Source organism: Zalophus californianus, chromosome 4, assembly GCF_009762305.2.
Source record: "Zalophus californianus isolate mZalCal1 chromosome 4, mZalCal1.pri.v2, whole genome shotgun sequence".
Classification (NCBI taxonomy): Eukaryota; Metazoa; Chordata; class Mammalia; order Carnivora; family Otariidae; genus Zalophus; species Zalophus californianus.
In genome coordinates this window covers 17,308,222-17,327,873 of record NC_045598.1, presented here as the reverse complement: position 1 = coordinate 17,327,873, position 19,652 = coordinate 17,308,222, and the positions used below count along the sequence as shown (strand labels likewise).

At 50.0% G+C, this 19,652-nt stretch overlaps 1 protein-coding gene and 1 non-coding gene across 3 annotated transcripts in view; one reads left to right on the top strand and one right to left on the bottom strand.

Annotated features, from left to right (window-relative positions):
- TCEA3 (transcription elongation factor A3) overlaps positions 1 to 13,701 on the top strand; it is a 36,287-nt gene extending 22,586 nt beyond the window's left edge. For both annotated transcript variants that reach the window (XM_027625183.1, XM_027625174.1), the window contains 6 exons: positions 329 to 492; positions 663 to 719; positions 3,616 to 3,770; positions 9,072 to 9,218; positions 11,174 to 11,245; positions 13,506 to 13,701. In XM_027625183.1, the coding sequence (XP_027480984.1) occupies positions 329 to 492; positions 663 to 719; positions 3,616 to 3,770; positions 9,072 to 9,218; positions 11,174 to 11,245; positions 13,506 to 13,514 (604 nt within the window). In that variant the 3' untranslated portion in view covers positions 13,515 to 13,701. The remainder of the gene's footprint in view (positions 1 to 328; positions 493 to 662; positions 720 to 3,615; positions 3,771 to 9,071; positions 9,219 to 11,173; positions 11,246 to 13,505) is intronic.
- A 5,384-nt stretch (positions 13,702 to 19,085) lies between these two features.
- Positions 19,086 to 19,189, bottom strand: LOC113917346. Its single transcript, XR_003518210.1, has one exon. It is a non-coding gene; the product is annotated as a U6 spliceosomal RNA (small nuclear RNA).
- Between the last annotated feature and the right edge of the window lie 463 nt (positions 19,190 to 19,652).

Below are 19,652 nucleotides of genomic sequence, written 5' to 3'. Positions count from 1 at the left end.
TAAGAGTCTGGGCACCTGAGTTCAGCTGCTTGGGTTTCAGTTCTGGCTTCCAGATGTGTGACCGGAGTCAAATTATTGTAAATGCGACTATCTCTACAATCCACTTTAAAATGCAGCTCTAACATGAAGGTAAGAATAGCAACAGCCTCCTGGGGTTGTCATGAGGATTAAATGAGATGATCCATGTCAAGCACCTAAAAATAACACCTACCTCATAGTGTTGTCATGAGGATTAAGGGAGATCACCCATGAAAACATCCAGAATGGTGCTCAGTGAAGGCTTTATTCGCTTAATGTCAAAATGTCTATTACTCTTTGTCATCCTCAGATCAAACAGCAGCAAATCGAAAGCAGAGACCCCCAAAACACCCAGCAGTCCCTTGACCCCAACCTTCGCCCCTTCTGTCTGCCTCCTGGCACCCTGCTATCTCACAGGAGACTCTGTGCGGGACAAGTGTGTGGAGATGCTCTCAGCAGCCTTGAAGGCCGAAGGTGAGAGGGCCTGGGCTGGGAGGGGGCGGGGGGGAGGAAGGGCTTCCCGAGGGCCGATGAGATGTGGTCCCTCTCAGGAGTGGCACAGGACACTCCATTCCCCTGTATGGGCAGGCTCCACTGCCAAGGTCATGTCTGGCTGACGCCTGTATTTCCCAAATCTCTTATAGACAATTACAAGGACTATGGAGTCAACTGTGACAAGATGGCGTCAGAAATCGAAGATCATATCCTTGAGCTGTGCCAGGGCTGTGGGTGCCGGGACTGTCCAGCGGAAGGGTCTCCCAAGTGCAAGGGACCCGGGACAGTGAGGGGGTAGGGAAGGGCTCTGGGGACAGCCCCCTGCTCTGCCTCTGAACCAGAGTTCTTAATTCTAGCTAACATTTATTAAGTCTTGCAACCTGCCAGCCTCTTGCTGTTTATGAGCAGTACCTCGTTCAAGGTTGAAAACAATCCCGCAAGGTAGGTTCCCTGACTAATCTCATTTTGTGAGGGAGGTAAACAGGCTCAGAGAGGTGAAGTCACCAGCCAAAGCTCATACAGCTAATAGTAGTGGTCGAGTTGGGATTTGAACCCAGAAAGTGTGACTCTAGAACCTGGGAGCTCAACTGCCGTGCTAGGCAAGCCATGTCGTCACGTGGCTGGGTTGCAATGTCAAGTGTCAGAATAGACAGGGAGGACAGCGTTCCTCGTGCTCAGCCTTCTCCCCTCTTCTGTCCCCTGAAGACTGATTCCCTGCTGCATAGCTTCCTGCTCCGTCAGTTCTCACAATCTCTATGAGGCAGGGGCTGTTGCTTCCATTTTATAGATCAGGAAACTGAGGATCAGGAACTACTGGGTGCCACAGCTTGACTGAAAACATTGGCCTTTGGATTCCATGTCCTGAGTTCTTTCCGTGTGACCCACCCTCCCACTCTTTGAGAGGGGGCTGTGTAGACAGAGGAGGGGACCACCCAAGTCATGTGGGCCCAGTGCACCGAAGGATTGTTGTTTGGGGGAAGAAACTCCCTCTCTGCTGTGCCCCCACAGCATATCAAAGAGGTGTCAAGGGAGGGAGACAGAATCCCCAGGGGAGAGGGGTTCTGAGTGTCACAGTGAGGTGTGAGTGGCCCTTTTAAGCCTCCTGGGCTACCTAGGGAGCTCAGTCGGGTCTGTTGTGGAGGGTCCTGGGCCATCTGGTCTGACCGGCTCCCCTGCTGTCACCTCCTGTGGGAGGCCTGCCTGGATATCCTCCCACATACTTCCTGGGACTTCCCCTCCACCGTCATTTAATTATTATTATTTTTTAAAGATTTTATTTATTTGACAGAGAGAGACACAGCGAGAAGAGGGAACACAAGCAGGGGGAGCGGGAGAGGGAGAAGCCGGCTTCCCGCGGAGCGTGGAGCCCGATGCAGGGCTCGATCCCAGGACCCTGGGACCATGACCCAGGCCGAAGGCAGACGCTTAACCACTGAGCCACCCCGGCGCCTCCGTCATTTAATTATTAACTAGCACGTCTGAGGCTATCGAACTCCTCACCAAGTACATTTTCATCAATCCCAATGGTTCAGGAACACAGAGCGAAACTCTGAGCTTCATCTTTATTCTCTCCGAGCAGTCATCCCTCCAAACAGGTCCCTTCGACTTTCAAGCCCAGTTGGAAGCAAAGGCCGGGTGACCTGGTACGTGGTTCCACTCCTGGCCTTTCCTCCTTCCCTTCCTCCCTCTTCTGAAGGACAGGAAATCGGAGCTGCATCAAGCCCTTTACCTCTTTGTTCTTAGAAGGTGGGAGATAAGGGGGAGGATAAGTTCCGGGGGCTTCAATGCTCTGGGTCCCCAAAAGATCTGTCTCAGTTGGTTAGGCGACTGCCTTCGGCTCAGGTCATGATCCTGGAGTCCCAGGATTGAGTCCCGCATCGGGCTCCCTGCTCGGCAGAGAGTCTGCTTCTCCCTCTGACCCTCTTCCCTCTCGTGCTCTCTATCTCTCATTCTCTCTCTCTCAAATAAATAAAACCTTAAAAAAAAAAAAAAACAGCAATCGCAGAAAAAAATAGCTAACACCACCTTGCTCCCACCACTTCTAGCAAGTCAGCTGTTTCCATGCGTCCAGATTCCCCACAGCCTTTCTCGCATATGGCTCTTCCCAGCAAAGGGTTTGTCTTCCTGATCCTGCTTGGCGTGGGAGACCAAGACACTGCGGCTGTGTTCCCTGGCTTTTGGATTCCATGTCCTGAGTCCCCTCCAGAGGGTGGGGAAGGGAGGAGGGGGTGGGCGACCTGTCTGGACAGAGAGCTCGCTGTGGTCGGTGGTCAGGGGCGACTTCCTGCCGCGTGAGAGGAGAGAACATTACCGTCCGAGGGGCGTCTGGCTTCCCGCCCTGTCTCTGCCGGGAATTTGCCCTGTGACCTTGAGCAAGGGCCCCCGCGTCCTTTCTAAGTCTTAGCTTCCTTATCTATTCATGACAGAAGTAACTCTGACCAGCAATTCCCAAAGTGGGTTCCATGGCATGGTAATAGGTCTTTCTAGGGAAAAAAGGGGAGGGGGCGGGGGGAGGGGGTTCTATGCTCGAATATGTTGGGAACACAACTGAACAAAATGAGGTCTTTATTGCAATACCTCTCTGAGCCTTCAACATGAGGCTCCTCATCATCTGTTTTCCTCTGATAGCTGGACTCCTACCTTCCAGAGGCCCTTCAAAACTGGGGGTTATCTTCATCACTGTCTTCATCCTAACAGCCCCTAAATGTTGAGCACTTGATATCCCAGACACCAGCCTAGTGCATCATGCGGTGTAGCTTGCTAAATCCTCATAACAGCCCTATATTTTATAAATAAGGAAACTGAGGCACAAAGAAGTCATGTGACTCACCCGAGTCACATAAAAGGCTCAGACAAACCCAGGATGCCCATCCCTGGGGGCCCGGACACCACAGTGCTTGCTGTCCCTGATGCGTTGCTGACCCTAAATGCCCGAGTGAGATCCCCACTTCGGAGGTCAGAGGCCACGTAGGTGCCCAATCCCTGTACAAGTCCGAGGAGAGGAGCAGATGGTCCTGGGGCTCCTCGGGCTTCAGGGAGTGGCTCCCCATCCTTCTGTGCCCCTCCACGAGCAGCTCGCTGGTCCTTGACACATCTGGTCACATATCTACCAGGAGCTCAAGAGCACGGACATGAAGTACCGGAACCGGGTGCGCAGCCGAATCAGCAACCTCAAAGACCCCAGGAACCCCAGCCTGAGGAGGAATGTGCTCAGCGGGACCATTTCTGCTGGGCTCATTGCCAGGATGACGGCAGAGGTGAGAGTGGGGCTGGGACCGTTGAGTGGTGGGGTCGGAGGCCAGGCCCCTCTGGCTTTGCCCGTGTCTGTGCCTTGTGACTCAGGGGAGACAACCTGGGGGCTTTTTCAGCCAGACCCTCTCAGACTCCCCATCCCTCTGGGCTTCTGGACCATCAGGATAGTGAACACAGCCACTATGAATTAAACATGGTGCTAAGTGCCTTAGGCTCATTGGCCAATTATATCTTCACAGCATCTGAGGTAGAAATGTTTAGTATCCCCATTTTACAGAAGAGGATACTGAGGCTCAGAGGAGTTAACTGATTTGCCTACACACACAGCTAGAAGATGTCAAAACCAGGGGCGCGGTTGGCTCAGTCAGTGGAACGTGCGACTCTTGATCTCAGGGGCTCTTGTGAGTGCAAGCCCCACGTTGGGTGTAGAGATTACTTAAAAAAAAAAAAAAATCTTTAAAAAAAGAGAAAAAGAAAATGTCAAAGCCAGAAGCCAAGCTGTCTGGCCCCAGAACACCCACTCTCTACTGCTTGGTCGTCTACCTCCCTCTCCTGCCTCGTTCAGTCCTGGGCCCAAGCCAGATTAGCAGAGCCTGTCTCCGCGGAACACAGTCCAAGGTGGGGAGACAGACATATTTTCAACTTTGTACAGTACAGAGGTGGTAAGTGCCACGATCGAGCCACCATGGGAACTTACAGCAGGGAAGGACTGACCCAACTTGAAGGGGTCAAGAAGGGAAGGAAAAGGGAACAGCCTGTCCGAGGAAGTATGGGCAGTGGTTACAAGCTTCAGAACTGCATGGGTTTGAATTCTGCCTCTCTCACTTAGCACACTTAGTGTGCTCTTAGACAAGCTACTTAACCTCTCTGTGCCTCAGTTTTCTCATCTGTCAAACAGGAATAATAATAATAACTAACATGGGGTGTCTGGGTGGCTCAGTGGGTTAAGCGTCTGACTCTTGGCCTCAGCTCTGGTCTTGATCTGAGGGTTGTGAGTTCAAGCCCTGAGTTGGGCTCCACGCTCCACGCCTTAAAAAATAAAAATAAGAAATAATAGCTATCTCGTGAAGAACTGAATGAGTTAATATATGTGAGTGTTTAGGTTAATATACATAAAGCCCTCCCCAGAATTCGTACATGATAGGCTCAGTCACTGACCATTTCATGTAACCCTGGGCACCATGCTGTGAAAGAGGAAATAATTATCCCCATTTTATGGATGAGAAAAACTGAAGCCACACACAACTAGTAAGTGACAGATAAAAATTCGAACCCAGATCGGTTTATTTCAGAGCCCACATCTTGGAAACACCTTTTGTACACCCTCAGGTATGAGTGGCCCTTTGTTGCCAGGGCTGATCGAGGGGATTCCGTGCAAGCACCACTAAATCAAAGTGGCCCGGACAAGGGGAGTGGAAGTGCGTTGGGATCCTGGAGTCTGGCTGTGCCTCAGGACATCTAGGAACCCTCTGAAACTGTTGGCAAGGGTGTGCCTGTGTGTGTTTGTGATATGTGTGGTGTGTAATGTGTGTGGTGTGTGGAGTGTACTTGGTATTTAGTATATGTTGGGGGGGGATGTAGCGGGGGTATATACATTTCTTCTCTTCATTGCTTTCCTCAAATACCCAAAACAAGAGTGAGCCCTGGCTTTAGTATAAAAATGGGGAACTTGGCACAGGTGAACCGGGGTTCTCTGCTTAATTCAAAATATCTGATCTTGGGCACCTGGGTGGCTCAGTTGGTTGAGCATCTGCCTTCGGCTCAGGTTGTGATCTCAGGGTCCTGGGATCGAGCCCTGCGTTGGGCTCCCTGCTCGGTGGGGAGCCTGCTTCTCCCTCTCCCTCTGCCCCTCCCCCAGCTTGTCTCTCTGGCGCACATGTGGTCTCTCTCAAATGAATAAATTAAATCTTAAAAAAAAAAATCTGATCTTTTTAGGCAAATAGCAACGTATGCCCAGAGTTACAAATTGCAACTTGGCTTTACAGAATCTTCTCTTTCCTTGCAAGGAGAAGCTGTGACTTTTATGGAAACCTGGCCTTGTGTTTCCTCGTCCCTGTCCCTCACTCCATGGCTCTGGGGTCCCTCTACCTCTATGCATGTGCATTGTAGGAATGCTACCAAGAGACTCTTCCAGGCAATCCAAGGCATGGGGAGACCAGGCCCAGGAGAACCAAGAGCAAGGTATAGACACAGGTTTGAGCCAAACCCAGCAAGTTCCCATAAACTAGAGGTCAGAATGGAGCTGAGTGTCTGGATTAAGACAAAGACAGGCCCGAGACAACCCAGCAAAGTAACTGGCCAAAGCCAGATGTGTGGATGGTGTGGCCCCACCCAAGGACCGTTCACTAGAACAGAGCAAGAGAATCAGGTGGTCAACCCATGCCCATGAAGAGGCTGACCAGACCAAGAGGGGCAAGCCGAGAACTTAGCAGGTCCTCCACAGGGCCAGGCACCAAGGACCCTACCCTCTGCCAGCAGCCCAGGCACCGAACGCAGTGGAGACCTTCACCTTGGGGACCTCTTTGGCCCCAGGCAGGAAGTTTCTATAAGAAATAGAAGACCATTTTTGCCCCAGTAAGAAAAAGAACAGCTTGGGTTTGGGCGGCCTGCTGTGCCCTGGCTCAGGGGACAGGGAGAGCCTGGGAGAGCTGATGCCCGTGGACGTGGGTGTCCCTCTCCGCATCCCGTGTCTCCCTCAGTCTTCCCTCTTCTCCTCTCTACCCAGACGTATCCCAGAATGGAGTTGATTCTGAGATGTTCTTTAGAGCTGTTGAGTGGCTATACCGTCAGCCCCGTGAGGAGGGGGGTTTTGTTTGTCCGCTGCTCGCCCAGCACTGAGACCCGTACCCGGCACCGCATAGGTGTGCAGCACATACTCACGGGGTTCACCTTCGGGGTTCCTCCTCCAGAGATGTGTACACACAAGGACCAGTGTCCTCTCCCGCTCCATCTGCATCCTCATGCCCCACCTTATTATAGAACTATAGTATTACTACAGCACTGTGTTCACTCCACGTGCCTTTGACACTACCTCCTCCATGAGGCAGGGCAGAGACAGGCAAATGGATTGGTGAGTGGGTGTTCTTTCTGTTCTCTGTTCCTTAGCTGGCACACAGAACCCCCCTTTCCACGATCTGACCCCCCTGCCACATGTCCCAGCTTGAACCCATCCCCAAACACCCTTCCCCAAACGCGTTATTCTTGCCTGATCTTTTGTGTCTACTATTCTCTTTCTCAACTGCTGTCTCCCTTGGGAACTCCTGCTTATCTTTCAAGGCTGGTTAAGGTGTCAGCTTCTTTAACAGCCTCCCCTGCCCCGAAGCAGTTAGCCATCCTACGCTGGGCTTCCCCCTATACTTTGTATACCTCCGCATTAAGTACCTCCTATGCTATCTCACAATCCTGTCTAAATACCTGGCTGCTGTGCCAGATTAGCATTACCTGAGGACAGGAAGCAAATCTTCATATCTGAATCCTTAGGGCTCAGAAGCAGCAGTCCGCGGTCGGCACCTACCAGCTCAAGAGAGGTGATCCTGTGTAGCTATTCCCAGCTCTGCACTCAGTTTTTTTTGTTTGTTTGTTTGTTTTTTAGCTCTGCACTCAGTTACACTACATTCGTAGCTTGAAATTGGCCGTGGGAGGAGCATTTACACTATGGAAATCGGGCACTAGTGAGGCCAAGGCCCATTCACCAGCACACAAATGCAGTTAAAGGCATTCAGTAAATTGACACTCGATACATTTTGAATGAATGCATTATGCTCTGGATTTTCCCCCAAATTAAAATTAGCTGCTTTTTGTTTATATGGCCCCAGGTTGATTTGTTTTTCTGTATACTCCTGCCCATGGTTAGGACCTAGTCCTTGAACTTAATAGGGCTGGACTTAACACATTGGCATGCACCAGAATAACTTCAGGGCACTAGTAAGATTCCCAGGCCTGCCCTTAAGATTTTGGATTCAGAGGACTCTGCATTTCATCAGGAAGCCCAGGTGGTGATAATGCAGTGGTCAGCACACTATAGTCACTTGACCTTTTTGCCAACTCTGTTTTCCGTGGTTTAAAGAGTTGGGATAGATAGCAACAGTGGAAATGTTTAGCCGGCGCCAGGTTCTCCTTTTTTTTTTTTTTAAAGATTTTATTTATTTATTTGAGAGATAGAGAGCACGAGAGGGAAGAGGGTCAGAGGGAGAAGCAGACTCCCCGCTGAGCAGGGAGCCCGATGAGGGACTCGATCCAGGGACTCCAGGATCATGACCTGAGCTGAAGGCAGTTGCTCAACCAACTGAGCCACCCAGGCACCCCGGTTCTCCTTTTAACATTAGCTCCGGCCATCCCTCCTCCCCTAAACCAACCTTACCTAGAACTCTCTCCAGTTTGAGTGTCCCCTCCTCTGCTGTCCTCTGGCAGAGGTTTAAAGGGGAGTCAGACAGCCAGGGAGATGGATAAAGGTAGGACCTGGATAATGCAAACACTGAGTGTCTGCAGTGAGCTGACAGGAGACGTGGGACTGAGAGCTTTTAAAAAAAAAAAAAAGATTTTATTTATTTATTTGACAGAGAGAGACACAGCGAGAGCAGGAACACAAGCAGGGGGAGTAGGAGAGGGAGAAGCAGGCTTCCCGCCGAGCAGGGAGCCCAATGCGGGGCTCGATGCCAGGACCCTGGGACCATGACCTGAGCTGAAGGCAGACGCTTAACGACTGAGCCACCCAGGTGCCCCTGTTCTATAGGAGCTTAAAGAAAAAGATGTTCTGTGATGCAGGGGAGCAGTTAGCTATGTGAACCCAGGAGCTTCGGGTCCCGCGTGGGTCAGGGTCGCCACAGCAAGTCAAGGTTCCCAGCAGGCCGTGATCTCAGTTTGGATAGGCACCGGGTCAAGTCCAGACCGGAAAGATAAAGGGAACAGCGCAGATCAGGGGGTCACCGTCCAGGCAGCTCAAGCAGGAGGTTCAGGCAGGTACCCAAGGTCCTGGCAGGCAGGGTGAGCACCAGATCTGAGGAAATGTACACAAGCTATTGCCCCTGGGGTGGAAGCTGTTTGCCTTCTGCTCTCCCACACACGCCCTCCTGCTCTTGGCCCAGTCAGAGCCTGCAGGTTTGTCCTTCCACCCAGAGCGGGATGGGGACTCTTTGGGTATAGCCTTTTCCAAGCTGGACCAAGGCCAGGAGTCCAGGCCTCCCTCCAGCTCCTTGTCCTCAGCCCAGCATGTTCCCCTCTCCTCTGTTCAGGCTCTCTAGAAACCGGGTGGGGGGCAGGGCCCCTGGGACTCTCTCACCCTGAAGGGCAGACTGCTTTCTCTCCAGGAAATGGCCAGCGATGAGCTGAGGGAACTGAGGAACGCCATGACCCAGGAGGCAATCCGTGAGCACCAGATGGCCAAGACAGGCGGCACCACCACTGACCTTTTCCAGTGCAGCAAATGCAAGAAGAAGAACTGTACCTATAACCAGGTGTGGGACAGGGGACTATGAGGGCTTGGAGGTGGAGAGGCAGCTTAGGGAGGAGCCAGGGGTTGGGGGGGATGGGGAGAAAGGACTAAAACTCCGGGCTGCAGAGAGAAGGCCAAGTCTTGGTCCACCACCATGCTGCACCCGTGGCTTCTAGAAAATGTTCTCCTGCATGTAGAATCACCCAGATTGGGGTCTGTGAGCCACGGCCAGCATGCTCTGGCCTGCCCTGAAGCAAGAATAGGAGGAACCAGACTCACCAGGCACGGACATCTGTAGAGTCACAGATGGTTGGAAAAACTTAGCAATAGAAAACTTAGCTCCCTCGTTTCATACTTGGGAAACTGAGGCCCAGGCAAGAGTCAAGCTTCGCAGCTTTGTCCAAGGTGGCCAAGACAGTCATAAATGGCAGAGATAGTAACAAACCCTGATCTAAACTTTTCTGCCTGCCTGTAATAGAGCCAACGTGGCCAGAGAATTGAAGGCATTTAGCCCCAAGTCCTAAGGCTGAAGACCAGTGTCCTGGCATCGGGGGGGGGGGGGGTCGCAAAAGGCTGTGGAGCCCGCTTCTCTGAAAGACTTAAAACCCAAGAACTGCCTTCTGTTTCTGAGTTGTACATATTATGTTCTTGGGGCACCACTCTTCTTGGATTCTAATTTGTACTTGGTCATTCTAGAACTCTATTCATTCTTCCATCTGCTGGGCAAGCAAGGTTTATCAAGAGCACCTTGCTCACGGGAATCTGTGGCTGCAGCAGAAATACAGCCAGCCTTGTTGTTCTGGAGGAGTCTCTCAAAGAATTCCCATTCAGGAATTCAGGGATGCTTGTGCAAGCCTCCTGCTTTCTTCCAAGCACATTTCCATGTGGAGTGATGTGTTTCCTGTGCATCGCCTCCCACCAGAAGTAAACCGCCCATTAGCCGAGTTTTCTCTGCACAGAGAAACCCCAGTGTTATTGTCCCTCCCGTGTTACCACTCTGCAGTAAGGAGGCTGGGCTGAGCTGTGCCCTCTTGGCCCACCATTGGGCTCACTCAGGAGCCCTGCAACTACCCACCGCCTCCCCCCTCACAGACTCCCAGCTGACATCACAGTCAGAGGTGAGTGTCAGCAAAGTAACACGTCATGCTCATCCAGGGTTGGCTGTAGAAAATCAGAAGAGTAATTGTTAAATCTTCAAATGGAAGGGATTTGCCGCAGGAAGCCCGATTCCTGCCATCTGCCTGGTTTGGTCAAAGGTGTGAGAAACTAGGAAACAAGACATTAAAGAGTCCCAGGGGTCCACTGATCTTCAACTTGCTTTTCCTCTCTGGGCCTCAAGTCTTGCACCTCTAACATAAGGAATGAGGGGGAGGGGCACCTGGACTCAGTTCGTGAAGTGTCGGACTCTTGATCTCGGCTCTGGTCTTGAACTCAGGGTTGTGAGTTTGAGCTCTGCACTGGGAGCTGGGCGTGGAGCCCACTTAGGTGGATGGATAGATGATAGATAGATAGATAGATAGATAGATAGATAGATAGATAGATAGATAGATAGATAGATAGATAGATAGAGGAACGAACTAGAAGATCTTTAAGGGTGCTTCCAGCTCCCTGAAGTTCTGACCAGTGAGGGTCAGCAGATAGGGTGTGTTCAGAGGTGAGTCAGGAAATAATTCCTGTAGGAGATGAGCCTTGAGGCAAGAGAAGAGGGATCAGTTCAGAAGGATGAAGAACAAAAGTGAAAGTGCAGAGGACTGGTTGAGCCAGTGAGGCACTGGAGGTGAGCTGATGGGCCTGAGAGAGGAGGTGCACACTCTGGAGTTCTCAGCGATGAAGGAGTTGCCGAAATGGGTCGGGAATAGCAGTGCCAAGCTCTGGGATTTGGACCTACTGCTACAGACAGTGGGAGCTATGGCAGGTCTTAGAGCATGGGGATGAATTCCTGAATGGTCCAGCCCTCGCTCTCTCTCTCTCTCTCAGGTGCAAACACGCAGTGCTGATGAGCCCATGACTACCTTTGTCTTATGCAATGAATGTGGCAATCGCTGGAAGGTCTGTATGTCCATAACTTTCTCCCTTCCCTGTCATCCACAGCCGCTGACCCACAGAAGGAGTACTATACCCACAGCCAAGAAGGGGGGCTGATCAGCCTGTGCAGAGTGGGTCTGCAGAGCTGGAGATAGAGGCAGACGGTTGTTGGGGAGGCGGGGAGAGGTCACATGTGCATGTTTTTGTTCTGGAAGGCACCCAGTGCGGGTGGGAGGAACAGTCCACATTTTATCACAGGATGGGCAAGTCTGTCATTTGAGCATAGATGCAAGTCAGCCTCCTGAGATCCACAGAAGGGAGGGAAAACAACAGCACTCTGCCTTTGGACTGCACCTCTTTGCAAAGTGCTTTCACAGATGGGACTTCCTTTGAACCCTGCCAGAGCTGGGGATGACAGGAAGACTGAGCCCTGTCAGGGGGCATTGCCACCAAATAGCTCCCAGGTCATCCTCCCTTTGTAAGGCAGCTCTGGAAGAGCCCTACGTTACCCAAGACTGTAATTTGGGGTGTCCCAGCCCCTGCAAAGACAGAGGTTTTGTTTTCAGGCATGGGAGCCAAGCAAAGACTCCTCCCAGAGTGCTCCTTCCTGCCACGTCTTCTTCTGAAAAAAACTCAGTGTGATCGTGTGACTAATGTCAGTTTCCATTACCGTCTGACTTGCATGGGCACTGGGTGATGTCTGGGCCACCAGGCAGCCGGCAGTGCTCCAAAAGTTCTGAGGTACTTAGCAAGGAGCCTAAGACTGGCTGGGATTCGGGAGCCCTGGTTATAGGTCCCACTCTGCCCTACTCGTTGTGTGGCCCTGAGCATGTCACTCACCTCCCTGAGCAAAAGGGTGATGATAATGCCTTTCTCCCATGGCTGATGTGAAGATTATTATACACACATACACACTTGGCAAACAACTATGAGAAATGTTCCTTACAATATTACTCTCACTTTCAGGCGAGGAAATTGAGCTACTGAAAAATACTTAGCAAACATAAAGCCATGCAGTTTGGAGCCCTGAAAGACAATACTCCAAATTCCTGATCGATTGAGTTTTCTGCAACCTTACTAAGGGCCTTGATAGCCCTGGGGCCTCATTAGAACTGCCATATTTTTTAAGGTAAAAGTCAGATGATGGTGTATTTTTCATTTATTCACCTATTGAGCACTTAGGGATGGGGCCAGCTTAGTGGCCTAGTGGTTTAGAGTGTGGGCTTTGGCATCAGGCTCAGATTCTACCTTTATCACTTACAAAGTGACTTTGCTAAGTGACCTGAACTCTCCAGGCCTGAATTTCCTCATCTATAAAAAGGGAGTATTAATATCTAGTCTACAGAGCTGTTTTGAGGAATTAGAGAAGGTAATATAAACAAAGCATTAACAGCTTTGTTATTAACAGCTGATAGCTCATACGGTATCTTTGTCAAATCAAAAAAAGGTCTCCCTGCCTCCCAAGTGGTCATAGCCTTGCACCAGGGTACAGAGCTAGGCAAACAGGGCAGGAGCTAAGTTTCAGCCCCAACTTGCCCTGGGGCCAGGCTCTCTTGTGCAGTGCACAACCTGTAGCAACCACAACAACAAAAAAAGCCCTGAGCACTTATGGGCTGGCACACAGAAACCACCATTCTTATTATTCTGAGTTTGTTACCTACCAGTATTATGGGAGTTTGGGTAAGTCACTAAACCTGTCTGAATTACTTTTTGCCTGTGAAAATGGGAGTGATATATATAGTGCCTACCTCATAGGGTGATCATGAGGATGTACTATTGCTTAGCCCAGAGTAAGTGCTCAATAAATGGTAGCTCTTGTGATTATTACTGTTGGGGAGAGGACATTCTGCATGCTCCAAACCCAGCTCCTCTTCCTTCATTCCTATTAGAGCGACAGGGCCCACTAGAGATGGCAGCTACATGACTTCTGACAACATTTTCAGGTAGTGCCCATTGCCATGTGGGAGGCCTAAAGTCTAGCCAACTGATAACTGACAATCACAGTGATATTTTTGACCATGAATTAAAAGCCCACCATGCGCCCAGCATCGAATTTCCTCTTATTTATTACCTGCTAGCCTCTTGCACTGGCCAGAATTATGATCCCATTTTACAGTTGAGTGATTTATTCAAGGCCACACAGCTAATAAGGGCAGAACTGGGATTTGGACTCTGGTTTCTGTGGCTCCAGATACTACCTTCTTTTTCATGTCTCCCCCGCCCCTGGCTTCCTTGGGTGACACAGGGAGAGCTCTAAAATTGTATTGCCTTTTTGGTTTTGTAGTTCTGCTGATAGAACCGCCAGCCAGGATTTCGGTGAACAAGGTGAGGAAGAACAAAGAGAAAGCACTAAGCCATTGTAGCTGGAGAAAAAATAAAAATTAAGATGAAGAAAAATGCTGAATTCTGAATGGGGTCTTAGGGATCAGAGGGAGAATTCTTTTGCAAACTAATAATCTGTTATTAAAATTGATTCGCTAACAGGGGAGCCTGATTGGGGTATGATGCTCAGAGTCTGTGTCGACAAACCTCTTGTAGGAGCTCAGAGACTTCAGAGCCTCATGGCTGAGGTGTCATGTCTTGGACTATGGGCTGACAGTCCTTTGCTTTGAGTCCCTTCCCTCACATCCCAACCTCTCAGCTTTTAGTGAATTGAAAAATACCAGCCGGACACAAAGCTTACCCCACCCCACCCCAGAGTCACGTGTGCAACAGCTGGTACCCTGCTTGGCATTGGCAGATGGGACTCCCACGCTGTATAGAAAGATCTCTTCCCAGACTCTCTGCTATCCCCTGTTCATAGCTGACTTCGGGGGCCTTTAAGGACTCCAGACCCGGTCCCTCTAGGCAGGGAACAGATCCTCTTGAGCTCAGGTTTTCGGAGTGAAGGGTACAGTGATGCCCAAGTTCTGCAGATCCTGGGGCTCAGAACCTGGTCAGCACAGCTCCATCCATGGCCTGAGCTTCAGAGGAAGTCTGCAGGGCCACGAGGGGCCTTGTCATGCTCCTCCTACAATGACATTGGCTTGGTTTTTTTAGGCTTATAGGAGCTTTAGGCAAATCTAGAACCTTCTGGAAAAGCCTTGTGAGCAGGCCTGGTGGGCATGTCCAGGGTCTCAGTCTCTGACTGTCCCTAGCCTTCCTGAGAGCCCCAGGCTGAGCCTCCTGGACTCTGTGTTTCCTAAAATGGCCTAAGTACAGGAGTCTGTGAACTCCTGGCAATTTGGGCAAGTCACTGAACCTCTCTGAGCCACTTTCTTACCTGTAAATATAGGAGCAGCCCGAGTGCCTACTTCACAGTGTGATGGCACGGAGGCGGCTGGTTTCTGTCTGCCTTGGTTCCCTCTTAGGGCAGCTGTTGGGAGTAACTTCTGCCCACGTTCCTTATATGCCCGGGCCTCATCCACTCTGGAACTGATTACTGCCTTCCTCCTTCCACCCATAACGTGCTTCCTCCTATAGACGAAATGGTGGATAGGAAGGAAACGGTGCATAGAAATCGGCCACCATCTTCAGCCTTGCCAACGTCAGATTTGGGGTGGGTCATTTGGAAGGACAGAAAATCTTTTTTTTTTTTTTAAGATTTTATTTATTTATTTGACAGAGAGAGACACAGCAAGAGAGGGACCACAAGCAGGGGGAGTGGGAGAGGGAGAAGCAGGCTTCCCGTTGAGCAGGGAGCCCGATGCGGGGCTCGATCCCAGGACCCCGGGATCATGACCTGAGCCGAAGGCAGACGCCTAACGACTGAGCCACCCAGGCGCCCCAAGGACGGAAAATGTTCTCTCAGAAGATAAAACACACAGAGCTTGTCAGTGGCAGAACCAGGACCAAAACCTTGGTCTTCTGCTTCCTGTCATTGTGCTTGATGCTATGGAAGCTCCGGAGCCGAACACAATGCTCAGCCCCTGCCTTCCAGGAATGCCCGGCCTGGCAGGGAAAGAAACCATAAGCAGTCTTCCACACCGGACAGGATGTGATAAATGGCATACCTGAGGTACAAATATTACCCACAGGAGTGGGGAGCCGTGTTGTTTACACAGCCAGGTGCTTCTTAAACTAGGCCCGAATCCCCTGGGGATCATGTTAAAATGAAGATACTGATTCAACCGGTCTGGGCTGGGGGGAGGGGAGTCTGAGTTTTTCTTTTTTTTCTTTTTTTAACGTTTACTTATTTATTTTTGAGAGAGAGAATGCGTACGCAAGCAGGGTGGGGGGAGGGGCAGCGGGAAAGGGAGAGAGAGCATCTCAAGCAGACTCCACGTCCAGCCCTGAGCCCCCAAGTGGGGCTCAAACTCATGACCCTGAGAGCATGACCTGAGCGGAAATCAAGAGCTGGACACTTAACCGACTGAACCACCCAGGTGTCCCCTGCCTTTTTTTTTTTTTTTTGGTTAACTTTTATTTATTTATTTATTTTTAATTTTCTATTTTTTTGAGATTTTTCATTTCTTACAAGCTCCCAGGTGATTCTGATGCTGCTGGTCCAGAGACCATGCTTTGAGTAGTGAGGGTTGAGATATCCAACTTTTTCTTTGCATGATCAAATCTTCCATCCAAATGTCTAGAAACCAAAAGCAACAATTATCAATATAACTGTGTCAATAAATGTTACTTCGGGCTGTTTCAGGTGGCCCCGTGGGGTGAATTTCAGTAGTCACAGTCCTAATACCCATTGTGTTCCTGGTGTCGTGGGGAATTACAACACAGGAAAAAGTACAAACACTGAATCTCCGCCCTCAATAACCTTACTGTTTACAAAGGAGTGAGTCAGATTAAACAGCACAAGAACAAGTCGGCTCCAGTCCGCACATCTATACAGTACACTTCCACTTCACAAAAGGACACAGAAAAGCATGAATAGGCCTCAGACTGTGTTCATCAGCAGACATCAATACCCTCCCAACTGGTCTTCCTGTGTCCACTCTGGACCTGTTCCAGTTCATGCTCTCCCCTGCACTGACCAGAATAGGCTTTTCAAAATTGCAAATCTGATCATGTTATAGTGCCCCCCCTCTACCACCCCAAATTTCAGGCCTTCCATTTCCCCCCACTGTGTTTGGCAGGATCCACAGGCCCTGCAGGGCTGGCCTCTGCCCTGCCCCCGTACCCTGTGCCCCTCGTCACACAGTCCTTGCACACAGCCTGTTGGCTGGGACTCATGATTTTTTTTTTTAAGATTTTATTTATTTATTTGCTAGAGACACAGCGAGAGAGGGAACATAAGCAGGGGGAGAGGCAGAGGGAGAAGCAGGCTCCCTGCTGAGCAGGGAGCCCGATGTGGAACTCGATCCCAAGACCCTGGGATCATGACCTGAGCCGAAGGCAGACGCTTAACAACTGAGCCACCCAGGCGCCCTGGGACTCATGATTTAACCCCATCCCCTCCTTCATGTCAAAGACAAAGAGGGCGAGCTGCAAGGGAGTTAGCATGAACTTCTGCCACCAAGAAGGCTTCCCGGGGGAGGGGAGATGGCTCCCTTACGGGAGGAAAAAGGCAAGGTCAGGGAAGGTGAAACAGAGACCATGCTTGGGATGAAGGAGAGGACTTCTCACCCGCAATGTCATGGCCAAAAGACCTTGAAAGCAAAGTACATTCAAGATCTTATGACCAACTTAGAAGATATTTTCTAAAGGTTTACAGGAATCTGAAAGACTATATGGAGTGAGAAATCTTTCCTAGTAGGCTCATCCAGCCTACCAAATCTGTCTTTAGCCCTGAGATTCCTTGAGCTTAAGACTTACGTCACCAAGTGTCTCTCTGGATTTTTCCTCTCAATACGCTGGCCCTCTCCATACAATTAATCTGAAACTAAACTCACATCTTCTCTTTCTTAAGTGCCCTCTTCTGTCTTTCATGTTTGTCAGCTAGATGGCTACCTAGAACCATCTCTGACCCTCCCCCTTGCCCTCTTCTCTTTGTCAGTTACGGATTCTATTGCCCCTCCCTTGTCCAACCCTGCTCTCCCCCAACACTAGCAGCATTCTTTCAGGGTTTCTTTGTTCCTGCACTGATGCCAAGACCTTCCACTGGCCTCCCAGCTCAGAGCATCCCTACCTTACCTGCATCTGCCCTGCACGGCTCTGAGCGTCGTTCCCCCCAGTCTCCTCCACCGGATCCCCTCCAACTGGCAAACAAAACTCAAACTCCTTGGTTTGACTTTCAAGCTCCTCTGCTGCCTTGGGTGGCTTATCTTCCACCTCCGCTGCCCCTTTGCTCCGGCCTATGGGAGGTATTTGCCCTGCCCTTGAAAACCTGATGGGCCTTCCCAGCTGTGGCTGCCTATTCTGACCCCACCCCCCACCCCCCACCCCTGTCCTAATCTTGCCCATTTTTCAAGGCTCACCTCAGGTGCGCATCTTTTTTGTTGTTTAATTGAGGTACGGTTGACATACATTCTTAGTTTCCAGTGTACAGCGTAGTGATTTGACAACTCTATACATGACCCAGTGCTCACCACAGAGATTATAGGCACCACTTGTCACCGTACAACGTTGACGATATTATTGACTATACTCCTGCTGTACTTTTCGTCTCCGTGACTTACTTATTTTATAACTAAAGTTTGTACCTCTTAACCCTCCTCACCTAGGTCACCCCCTCCCCCTGCCTCCCTCCCCAGAGGCACGTCTTCTGTGAAGTCGTCTCTAACCCCCTGGCCGCAAGAGAGGTTTCTCAGAACTCCCGCAACTGCTGTGACAATTGAATAATTACACTGCATTCTACCATGATGATGATGATTTCTTTGTATCACAGTATCAATAACATCTATTAATTATTGAGCATTGACCTAGCCAGGTATCTTGGGCACATTATGTAACAACTTCTCCATGCCTCTCTTTTTCATCTGTAACATGGTGGTAATAATGGCACCTGGCTCAAAGGGTTGTGAGGATACGTTACAATCCTACCTGACACAAAGTACTTGATTAGTGAATGTCAGCTACTGTCATTACTGTGAGTATAGGGGCTTATTGTCCCACTAACCCTCAGACCCCATGAACTGGGTTACTATTATTATACTCTTTTGTTTTCTTTTGTTTTTTAAAGATTTTATCTTTAAGTGGGGCGCCTGGGTGGCTCAGTCATTAAGCGTCTGCCTTCGGCTCAGGTCATGATCCCAGGGTCCTGGGATGGAGCCCCGCATCGGGCTCCCCGCTCAGCGGGAAGCCTGCTTCTCCCTCTCCCACTCCCCCTGCTTGCATTCCCTCTCTCACTGTGTCTCTCTCTGTCAAATAAATAAATAAAATCTTTAAAAAAAAGATTTTATCTTTAAGTAATCTCTACACCCATCATGGGGCTCAAACTCACAACCCCGAGATCAAGAGTCGCATGCTTTACCAACTAAGCCAACCAGGTGCACCCTTTAAAAAAAGGGGGGGGGGCACCTGGGTGGCTCAGTCGTTAAGCGTCTGCCTTCGGCTCAGGTCATGGTCCCAGGGTCCTGGGATCAAGCCCCGCATCGGGCTCCCTGCTCAGTGGGGAGCCTGCTTCTCCCTCTCCCACTCCCCCTACTTGTGTTTCTGCTCTATCTCTCTCTCTGTCGAATAAATAAATAAAATCTTTAAAAAATCTTAAAAAAAAGATTTTATTATTTACTTTGAGAGAGAGAGCACGTGCACACAGAGGGTGGGGGGGGCAGAAGCAGAAAGAGAGAGAACATCTGAAGCAGACTCCATGCTGAGCTTAGAGCCCCATATAGGGCTCAATCCCATGACCCTAAGATCATGACCTGAGCTGAAATCAAGAGTCAGACTCTTAACTGACTGAGCCACCCAGGCGCCCCCAGGTGCCCCTTTTTTAAATTGTGATAACATATACATAACATAAAATTTATGATTTTAACCTTTGTTTTGACATTTTCTTTTAATGGAATGCTTCACGGGTTTGCATGTCATCCCTGTGCAGGGGGCATGCTAATCTCTGTATTGTTCCAATTTTAGTGTATGTGCTGCCAAAGTGAGCACCGATCTTAATCATTTTTAAGTATACATATAGTTCAGTAGTGTTCAGTACATTCACATCGTTGTGCAGCCAATCTCCGGAACATATTCATCTTACAAAACTGCACCTCTATACCTATTAAGCAATTCCCCATTCCCTCCTTCCTGAGCCCTAGGCAAGCACTATTCTGCTTTCTGTCTCTACGAATTGTATTATTATACTCTTTTTTCTTTTAAAGATTTTATTTATTTATTTGAGAGAGAGCACAAGCAGGGGGAGGGGCAGAGGGAGAGAGAGAAGCAGACTCCCCACGGAGCAGGGAGCCCCACACTGGGCTCAATCCCAGGACCCTGAGATCATGACCAGAGCCGAAGGCAGACCCTTAACCAACTGAGCCACCAGGCGCCCCATATTATCATACTCTTTTCACAAACCGAGGATACCAAAGTTCAGAGAGTAATTTGCTTCTAGGAGACAGAATCTGTA